At 37.5% G+C, this 11,724-nt stretch overlaps 1 protein-coding gene across 1 annotated transcript in view; it reads right to left on the reverse strand.

Moving 5' to 3' along the window:
- DNAH6 (dynein axonemal heavy chain 6) overlaps positions 1–11,724 on the reverse strand; it is a 349,864-nt gene that overhangs the window by 256,845 nt on the left and 81,295 nt on the right. Inside the window, exon 12 of the mRNA XM_004388248.1 lies at positions 4,251–4,371. Within this exon, the coding sequence (XP_004388305.1) occupies positions 4,251–4,371 (121 nt within the window). The remainder of the gene's footprint in view (positions 1–4,250; positions 4,372–11,724) is intronic.

The following is an 11,724-nucleotide window of genomic DNA, read 5'->3' on the forward strand; positions in this document are numbered from 1 at the left end:
GAATCTAGTCTGGAATGGACTAGATTCCAGAGTTAGGTTTGTCTGAATCTAGGCTTAATCTAAGGGGTCTCCCACATGATACTTCTAAGGAAAGCATTTTGAGGATATTAACAACCAAAACATCTCAAAACACAAGAGGGTCAAGCATAGCTAAACAGATCTCCATTCCTCTTCCCAGCACTTCTCTGCCATTCCTGCTCCCAACATCATGGTCAAGGGCCTTTGTCAATTTGAAACTGGCGAATGTTGCAATTGCATTTTGATAACCTTCCTGCCTCCATTTACTCCCTTATCCAATCTACCTGGTACCAGGGGAAGCTTGATTATCCTTGAATACACTTTTGTCATCCTATTGGTCAAAAACAGCTCTTTCTAAAAGAAATATAATTCTAAATTCCTCTGATTATCTTTCAAAAACCTGTACCCTCTGCACCTCTGATGATTTAGCTAACTTTATTTCCTATGATTTCCTCTACCTGGGTTAGATTGATTTCTTTCCTTTCCTCTCCCATACCTCTCTCCCCCACCCCAAGGAGAAAAGGGTATTGATTCCTGCCTTTATTCTCACCATCTACTCTCCTGAATATAAGGGGCAGTTTGACATAGTATAGAGAACAAACCAGACAGAGTGTTACAACACCTGGACTTAAGTCTTTCCTTTACCCTGTATGTGGCCTTTGGTAAGTCATGTAATCCTTCTGAGACTCAACTTCCTTGTAATACAAAATGGGGACAACAATTACCTGTCCTACCTGCTTCAGAAGTTTTGATGTCGTACGTGTTTTTGAGAACTGGTAAAATAAGGATATCAAATGATCTGAGAAGTTCTCTGGTAAAGAAACATGTATAACATTGCTTGGCCTAGTATTTTCCAAACTTACTTGAGCAGAGTCTTTTTTCATGGTACGTAATTATCCTTCAGAACAGTGGTCCAAAGAACACCAGTTTGGGGAACACTAATTTGGTCCAATACTCTCATTTTATACATAAAAAAATTGACATCAGTAGCAGTTCAATGACACGGCCATGATTACACAGGCAAAGAAAAATAAAAGAGTAAGGATTACTCCCTCTTTTTGAGGGAGGAGAAGTAGTATGCATAATGTTTAATAAGCACACAGGCTTTCAAGTCAGAGAAATCCTTTTCTAAATCACTTACTTGCTGCATAATGTTGAAGTTGCCTTATCTCTGTATCTCTCTGTTTCCTTATTTGTAAAATGGGAATGTTAAGACACACCTCATAAAAGTGTAAGGATTAGATAAGATGCCTGAAATTATTAGTAAACACTGTAAGTGTAGAAATTATTAGTAAACGTTGACATTTACAGGAATTCAGGGGTGAGATGTGGCTGATTATGTCAGGAACACAGAATCTGGCCCTAATCGTCCTCTGGGGGTGATCAGGGGACAATCTGGCTAAAACTTCAGCTAAAAAGATGCTGATTAAGTATCTGCACTAAATGCTAGGCTGTGTCATAGTAGTTTGAGAGTATTAGATAACAGGCAAGATGTGGTATCCAAGGGGTGAAGCTACCTTGTATCAGTCTCTGGCAAACAATTGGATTTAGAGGTTTAGGAAGTACCAGGGAGTTGCAAAGAGGAGGAGCACAGAGTTCAGGCATCCAGACCAACTACTCCAAGGGCCCAGCCAACAAACAGTTAATACCTGCAAGGCTCTGGTTCCAGGATTGGTTTCAGAGGCAGGACTGACAAGGTAAGACTAGATTAAGGGTAAGCTGGGAGTCTGGTGACCTCACTCAGATGGGAACTTGGTAAAGGATCAAGAGTTATGTGGTGTTGTGAATGTGGTAGGAGAAGGAGAGCAGGAGGCCAGGAGGCCTTGGGCTCAAGGATATGAGAAGATTTAAGAAATTAGAACTGGTTATTTACATTAGGCCCACTTCATGGGATGAAATGCCAGGTTCTATACCTTACTGCCCTTGTGGTGCCATGTCATAGCACACGAGGCATCAGATCCCTGTCAGTTTACTTCAGTTCAGCACACACTTTGTTTCAGTATGACAGTGTTGTCAAAGCCCAGTGGAAATAGACTTGCCTATTTTTTTTCTTCCTAAATTTTTGTCTCTCTAGAATGTCAGTGTCTTGAAAAAAAGGGGTCTTTTTTACATTTTAAAAACTTAAGGGAATTTACATCATATAAAAATATTAACTCAAAATAGATCAACAACCTAAATATATAAGCTAAAGCCATAAAACTCTTAGAAAAAAATAAAGGTAAATCTTCGTGACTTGGATTTGGCAATAGATTCTTAGATATGATACCAAAAGTATGAGTAACAAAAGAAAATATAGATAAATTAGACTTCATCAAAATTAAAAAAAAAAAAACTTTTGTGTATCAAAGGACATTACCAAGAAAATGAAAAAAAAAAATTGCAAATCACATATCTGATAAGAGTCTAGTATCCAGAATATATAAAGAACTCTTATAAGTCAACAACAAAAAGACAAACAACTTAATTTAAGAAATGGGCAAAGATCTTGAATAGACATTTCTCCAAAGAAGATACACAAATGGCCAACAAGCACATGAAAAGATACTCAACATTACTAGTTGTTAGGGAAATACCTAACACAATGAGGTACCATTCACACTCACTAGGATGACTATATTCATAAAAACCAAAAATAACAAGTGTTGGTAAGGATGTGGAGAAATGGAAACACTTGTACATTGCTGGTAGGAATGCAAAATGGTTCAGCAGCTATGGAAAACAATTTGGCACTTCCTCAAAAAGTTAAACAGAGAATTGCCATGTGACCCTGCATAGCATCACTATTCACAATAGCCAACAGGTAAAAACAACCCAGATGTTCATCAGAGGATAAATAGATAAACAAACTATGACATATACGCACAATGGATTATTATTCAGCCACAAAATGGAATGAAGTAGTGATATATGCTACAATGTGGATGAATCTCTAAAATACTATGATAAGTGAAAGAAGCTAGACACAAAACGTCATATATTGTATGATTCCATTTACATAAAATATCCAGAATAAATAAATCAATCCATAGAGACAGAACACAGATTGGTGGTGGCCAGGGGTTGGAGGGGGGAGAAATGGATAAAAACTGCTTACTGGGTAAGGGATTTTACTTTGGAGTGATGGAAATGTTTTGAAATTGGATAGAGATGGTGGTTGCACACCACTGTGAATATACTAAATGCCACTGAATTAAATCTAAAATGATTAATTTTATGTTATGTGGATTTTACCTCAAGCAATATTTTTATAAAAATTACAGGACCTAACAACCAGATACAATGCTTGCTCTTGGGCTGGGTCCTATTTGGGACAAACTAGCTGTAAACTGCTTCAGTTGAGGGATTTTAAGGATGGACTTTGTGTTGATACTAAGGAATGGCTGTTTTTTAAGGTATGATAATATTATTTTAGTTCTGTAAGAACGTTTTTTAGACATGTATATTGAAATATTTAAGTTATGGATGGAATGTCTAACTTACTTTAGAATACTTCAGCAACGTAAGAATAAAGGGTTGCAAGAGAAACATAAAAGCTTATAGAAAACATTTGTACTGGTTCATGAGGCAAAGAACCAAAGTAATTTTTGTGTACAAGAAAATAAAACAATAAAGCCAGTTCATGAAATAAAAAACTACGAATGACATGCTCCACATTTTAAAATAGTCATAACAAATGATATATACTTAACTTTTGCTAATTATCTGAGATCTTCCTGGCCTGAAATTTCAGTTGGGTATTGCAAATTAGTTTCTTTTGTTGAAGATCATAAGTGTAATAAAATCTTTTCCCTCTGAGTCTAATATGATTAAGAGTTGTTGATGCTCACCCAGCAGGTCTCAATCTGACCTCAGGAAGAAAGTAACTTGAATTCCTGAGACAGAAACACACTTAACTAAATTTTATTTAATGGAATTTGTAAAGATACACATTCCTTTTAACTTCTTCCCACATACAGGCCATATAGCTGTAGCACAGGTATAACTTTATACCACAAGATAAGCCATGAGGAACAGATTGCTCCCCGTAATATCCTGAAATAAATAAGTAAAGCTAAAGAAAAAAGTAATTCTATACAAAATAACCTAGAAATGAATAAAATCTTGCCTTCTCTCAAGCCAACTCTCACAGGCTACCATTTCCTATCACAACACACCACCAAACAGAACCCTAGAAGACTAAAACCTTGATATCCCTATCAAGATGAATTAGTAAGGACAAATGGAAAACTTACCAGGTTCCTCAAGTTTAAGAGCTTGTAAATCAAGACTTTCATTTTCCCTGAAGAATATCTGGAACTTTTCAAAGGTAGCTGCATATAATCGGGCAGATTCGAATGCTGCCTGAATGGCTTCCTAAATGTTATAAACAAACAGACAAATAAAACTATATTTTTCCTAAGCAGAATTCAGTCAATATAACTAAACAAACAAACGTGAGTGCCTTCTCTGAGCCCAACCTGTGGATACATAAACCGATAAAGATACCATCCTTGATGTCAAGGAGCAGTTAATGGATTCAAGAAGGAACTCTCAGGAAATAATAAAACAAAAACACTTAACTCTGACTTTTGAAGAATTGTCCCTTATGACTAAAGAAAAGCACACTCATACTTTGTTCAGCTTTGCAGTAAACTTATCTATCACTAATAAACACATGGTAAAGAAGCAATGTCTGTTAATTTTCTAAAATGCAAATTTTATGTCAATTTAGAAGTGTTTTTAAGCAAAGGCAAAACTGTTTATCACATCTACAAAATGACTTCGTTAATCTTAGTAACAAATTCTCTGTACCAGTCATTCCCTTATTCCAAAAATGAAACTTTTTCTAATCTCTTTTAAACTTGATTCCAACCTCTCCTTCCCCACAAAGATCTTTCAAACCAAGACAATCATTTCACATATATATATACCCATACATACATACATACGCGTGTGTGTGTGTGTGTGTGTGTGTGTGTGTGTGTGTGTGTGGCTCTGGTGGCTCAATGATTAAGTGCTCTGCTGCGAACCAAAAGGTTGGCAGTTTGGATCTGCCAGACACTCTGCAGGAGAAAAGACTTGGTGATCTGCTCCCGTAAAGACTAAAACCTGTTGCCCTTGAGTCGATTCTGACTCATAGTGACCCTGTAGGACAGAACAGTGCCCCATAGGGTTTCCAAGGTGGATTTGAACTGCCAATCTTTTGGGTAGCAGCCTGAGCTCTTAACCAATGCACCACCAGGGCTCCTTGTAAAGCATTACAGCCTAGGAAACCCTATGGGGTAGTTCTACTCTGTCCTATAGGGTCACTATGAGTTGGAATCGACTCGACGGCACATAACAACAACAAATATATATAGTCATGTATTGCTTAACGTCCAAGACACAGTCTGTAAAATACGGCATTATGTGATTTGGATATTGTGCAAACACTGTATTATATACTCCTGCTGCCTACCAGTTGAAGCATACACTGTTATACAGTAAACTCTTAATTTGTAAGTAGGTAAAGTTCACATTAAAATAACGATAGAAAGTATAGTACAGTACATACACAAGCCAGTAACATAGGCATTTATTATGATTATCAGGACATATGTATTACAGGTTATATATGTACTATACCATTATACACCTGGCAGTGCAATCAATTTGTATATAAGAGACATGAGAAACGCATGTTGCATGTGGGAAGCTGTTGCATGTGGGAAGTTGTAGCGTTCACTACGTCAGTTACGTCTGCTATGTCTCATTCTCCAGTCGGGATTTCTGAAGTCTTATATGACCTTATGGGACCACAGACGTATATGTGGTCGGACATTGCCCAAACAGAAGCTATGTGGCACGTGACCGTATATATAGCCATATGTTGAATCCCTATGAAGGGCAGTTAGGATTTGTCTGTTATTGGTCTTGGTCCATGACCCCACTGGTTGCACTCCATACCCTTCTCTTACACGTCTCACCAAGACTTCTTGCAAGTACCTGCAATATGTCCCAAGGAAAACTGAACACAATCAATGAAACTGCACAAACTGAAAACACAAATGCCAGGGAAAGTGGCTCAGAGATAAGCTTTATGGCTGGTAGGCTAGTAGTAGGAAGTTTAATTCCACAGAATAGCACACACCGTATATGGTTATATTCAGTTATTTGTTCATCTACATCCTTTTAATAGGTTCTTACATAATCTTTCAGAATATTTGGTTTCTCCCTTTACATTAAAAATTGACAAGAAGAAACTATGTAAAACTCTATCTCCTTTCAAGCGGACCTGCTAGTGTCTGATAAATAATCACACATGTGATAGAGAGAAACATAATGGGAGGCCTATAAATGTCAAGTTCCACCAATATATTTAAAATATGATTTTTAAAACTTTTTAAATAATTTGATTCACAGGTAAGTTGCTTATAGATAGGTGCCATCAAGTCATTTTTGACTCATAATGACCCCATGTGACAGAGTAAAAAAAAAGTCCCATAGGGTTTTCTTGGCTGTAATCTTTAGGGAAGCAGAACGCCAGGTCTCCAGGTCTTTCTTTTGTGGAGTGCTAGGTGGGTTCAAACGGCCAACTTTCAGTTAGCAGCCGAGCACTTAACCATTTGCACCACCAGGGCTAGAATAGTACAAAGAATTCCATATATCTGTCATCAAAATTCTCCAAATTTCAATAATTTACTAACTTTGCTTTACATTCTTTCTACATACATATTATTATTTTACTCTGAACCATTTGGGAGAAAGTTGCACATATGAGGTATTTTTATCTCTAAGTAATTCAGGGTTCATTCACCAACGACAAGGACATTTTCTTACATAAACCACAGAACAACAATCTAAATTAAGAAATTAACATTGACATTAATACTATTTTCTAATTATTGACCTTACACAAATATTGCCATTTGTCCCAATAATATCTTTTATAGGAAAAAAAAAATTTTTTTTTCTGGTCCACTATCCAATCCAGGATCACATATTGCATCTTGTCATATTTCTTTGGTTTTCTTTAACCTGTAATAATTGCTCAGTCTTTCTTTTTGTGATTTTAATATTTTTGAAGAGTATTAGCCAGTTATTTTGTAGAATGTTTCTCATTTATGTGTATGTGTGTGTTTTCTATTTCCTTGTGCTTAGATTCAGGATATACAGTTTTGGCAGGAATATGACAGAAGTGATGTATTTCTCAGTGCATCATATCAGGAGGCACATAATGTCGGTTTGTCCCATTACTGGTAATGTTAGCACATTGGTTAAGGTGGTGTCTGCCAGGCTTCATCACTGTAAACTATGTTCCCCTTTGAAATCAATAAAGATCTTACAGAGAGATGTTTGGAGACTATGTAAATATTTTATTTCTCATCATACTTTCCGCACACTAGCGTTAGCATGCATTGATGATACTTGTCTATTTCTATGATGACTAACAGATGGTAATTTTTCTAATTACATTCTCCTATATTTATTAGTTGGCATTCTACTGCAACGGAAAACTTTCTTTTATCATTCGTTTATTCCCACTCATATATTCTCATTTTCTTCAAGTGGTTAGGATACTGTTACTATCATTATTGGTGTTAATGGTTATATTGTCATAAGAAGACCCTTCAAACTGGTTTTTGTCTTTTCTACATGTTTCCATTATTCATCAGGCACATTCTTATTTTCTGCTTCAGCAACATGCTCTGGGCTCATCTTGTACTTTCCCTGTTGCAGCCCTCGATTCAATCACTTCTCCAAAGACACCCAGTTCCTTTTTCAATTGGGAATTTACTCCTCACTTATTGACTATCTTGTTATCTGACATTTGCTTTTATGACAATAGTAAAAAAATTACTATCTGACTACTTTGTGCATGAATGATGTACATCTGGCAGTAACAAACGCTGAGGTGTGAGGAGAGAGTAAGGCTAGCTGTGATGGTTAAGGTTATGTGCCAACTTAGCTGGGCCATGATTCTCAGTGGTTTGGCAGTTATGCAATGATGTAATTTGGCAGGTATGTAATGATGTAGCCATCCTCCATTTTGTGATATGATGTGGTCATCCTCCATTTTTCCATAACACCAGTTTTCACATAATGACCTGGTCTTTGGAAATTAACCATGTCTACAGATGAAGAGTGGGTTTTTAAAAACCAATGTCTGGGCACTAGATGTGTTCATTGCTATTAGGATGTCACTGCTTATTGGCCAACTCAGCAGACAGATCTAGGGAACACACACACACCCCCCAAACAAAAATCAAACCAGCTGTCATCGAGTTGATTTGGACTCATATCAAACCTGTAGGACAGAGTAGAACTGCCCCAGAGGGTTTCCAAGGCTGTAATCTATACAGAAGCAGATTGCCACATCTTTCTACTGTGGAGCAGCCGGTGGGTTCAAATTGCTGATCCTTCAGGTAGCAGCTGAGCACTTAACCACTGTGCCACCAGGACTCCTCACATACACACACACACACACACACCACATACATACACAAAACCCTATGTACTTCTCTTTCTTTTGATCATTAAAAACCATGAGTTCAGGATGCCCTTTATCACCACTCTTATTTAACATTGTGCTGGAGGACCCACTCAGAGCAATAAGGCAATAAAAAGAAATAAAGGGCATTCAAATTGGTAAGGAAGCAGTGAAAGTATCCCTATTGGCAGATGATATGCTCTTATACAAAAAAGCCCCAAAGAATCCAAAACAATACTACTAGAGCTAATAGAAGATTTCATCAAAGTATCTGGATACAAGATAAGCATACAAAAATCAGTTGGATTCCTCTACACCAACAAAGAGAACTCCGAAGAGGAAATCACCAAATCAATACCATTTACTATAGCCCCCAAGAAGATGAAATACTTAGGAATAAATCTAACCAGAGACGTAAAAGATCTATACAGAGAAAACTACAAGACACTACTGCAAGAAACCAAGAGACCTGCTTAAGTGGAAAAACATACCTTGCTCATGGATAGGTAGACTCAACATTGTGAAAATGTCAATTCTACTGGAAGCAATCTATAGATACAATGAAATCCTGATCCAAATTCCAACAGCACTTTTAAATGAGATGGAGAAACAAATCACCAACTTCATATGGAATAGGAAGAGGCCCTGGATAAGTAAAGCATTACTGAAGAAGAAGAACAAAGTGGGAGGCCTCACACTACCTGATTTTAGAACTTATTATACCGCCATCGTAGTCAAAACAGCCTGCTACTGGTACAACAACAGATACGTAGACCAATGGAACAGAACTGAGAATCCAGAGGTAAATTCATCCACCTATGAGCAGTTGCTATTTGACAAACGCCCAAAGTCCATTAAATGGGGAAAAGACAGTATAACAAATGGTGATAGCATAACTGGATATCCATCTGCAAAAAAATGAAACAAGACCCATACCTAACACCATGTACAAAAACTAACTCAAAATGGATCAAAGACCTAAATATAAAATTGAAAACAATAAAGATCATGGAATAAAAAATAGGGACAACACTAGGAGCCTAATACATGGCATAAATAGAATATAAAACATAACTAACAATGCATACACACCAGAAGAGAAACTAGATAACCGGGAGCTCCTAAAAATCAAACACTTATGTTCATCAAAAGATTTCACCAAAAGAGTCAAAAGGCAACCTACAGACTGGGAAAAAAATTTTGGCTACAACATATCTGATCAGGGTCTAATCTCTACAAGATACTGCAACACCTCAACAACAAAAAGACAACCCAATTAAAAAATGGGCAAATTATATGAACAGACACTTCACCAAAGAAGACATTTAGGCGGCTAACAGATACATGAGGAAATGCTCACAATCATTAGCCATTAGAGAAATGCAAATCAAAACTACAATGAGATACCATCTCACCTCAGCAAGGCTGGCACTAATCCAAAAAAACACAAAATAATAAATGTTGGAGAGGTTGGGGACAGACTGGAACACTTATGCACTGCTGCTGGGAATGTAAAATGGTACAACCACTTTGGAAATCAATTTGGCACTTCCTTAAAAAGCTAGAAATAGAAGTTCCATAAGATCCAGCAATCCCACTCCTTGGAATATATTCTAGAGAAATAAAAGCCATCACACGAATAGATATATGCACACCCATGTTCATTGAAGCACTGCTCACAATAGCAAAAAGACAGAAACAGCCTAGGTGTCCATCAATAGATGAATGGAAAACAAATTATGGTACACACAACGGAATACCACTCAACACTAAAGAACAATGATGAATCTGCAAAATGTCTAACAACGTGGATGAATCTGGAGGGCATTATGCTGAATGAAATGAGTCAGTTGTAAAAGGACAAATATTGTATGAGACCACTATTATAGGAACTCAAGAAAACGTTTAAACACAGAAGAAAACATTCTTTGATGGTTATGAGGGTGGGGAGGGAGGGAGAGGGGAATTCACTAACTAGATAAAAGACAAAAATCATCTTAGGTGAAGGGAGAGACAGCACACAATACAAGGGAAGTCAGCACCACTGGACTAAAGCAAAAGCTAAGAAGTTTCCTGAACACAACCAAACACTTTGAGGGACAGAGTAGCTGGGGCTGGGGGCTGGGAACCATGGTTTTGGGGGACATCTAAGTCAATTGGCATAGCAAAGTTTATTAAGAAAATGTTCTGCATCCCACTTTGGTGAGTGGCATCTGGGGTCTTAAAAAAAGCTTTCGAGCGGCCATCCAAGATGCATCAATTGGTCCCAAACCACCTGGAGCAAAGAAGAATGAAGAACACCAAAGACACAAGGAAAATATTAGCCCAAGAGACAAAAGGGGCCACATAAACAGAGGCTCCATCAGTCAGCCCGAGACCACAAGAACTAGATGGTGCTCAGCTACCATCAGTGACCGCCCTGACAAAGAACACAACAGAAACTCCCTAATGGTGCAGGAAAAAAGTGTAGAGCAGAACTCAAATTCACGTAAAAAGACCAGACTTAATGGTCTTACCGAGACTGGAGGAACCCCCGAAGCCATGGCCACCGGACTCTCTGTTAACCCAGAACTAAAACCATTCCCCAAGCCCACTCTTCAGACGAGGATTAAACTGGACTATAAAACATAAAATAATACTCATGAAGACAGTGCTTAGTTCAAGTGGATACACGAGACCAAATGGGTGGCTCCTGTCTGGAGGCAGGATAAGAAGGCATGAGGGACAGGAACTGGTTGAATGGACACAAGAAACCCTGGGTGAAAAGGGGGAGTGTGCTGTCACATTTCAGGGACTGCAACTAATGTCACATAACAATATCTGTATAAATGTTTGCATGAGAAATTAACTTGCACTGTAAACTTTCACCTAAAGCACAATAAAAACAACACAACAACAAAAACCCATGAGTTCATAACTCCAATTCCAGTACAACACCATAGGGTTTATTCTAGCCTCCCTTCTCTGAGGATGAGAAACCATGTTTCCATTCTTCACAATATATTTATTTACTTAATTCTAGAATACCCAGAAAACAGTTTGAGTTGCTAACACACTAATACCATGCTAATATCACTGCAAAAAACAAACTTACTAACTAGAGTTCAGTATTTGCTTATAGTTATTTGGTCTGTAGCCTGAGAGTATAGCGTATATAGTCAAAATACTGTGTTCAAAAGTACTTGGTTTAGTTTTTTTTTTTTTATTGTACTTCAGGTGAAGGCTTACAGAACAAATAGTTTCTCATGAAACAGTAG

This window comes from Trichechus manatus, unplaced genomic scaffold (genome assembly GCF_000243295.1).
Source record: "Trichechus manatus latirostris isolate Lorelei unplaced genomic scaffold, TriManLat1.0 scaffold00208, whole genome shotgun sequence".
NCBI classification, from domain to species: Eukaryota; Metazoa; Chordata; class Mammalia; order Sirenia; family Trichechidae; genus Trichechus; species Trichechus manatus.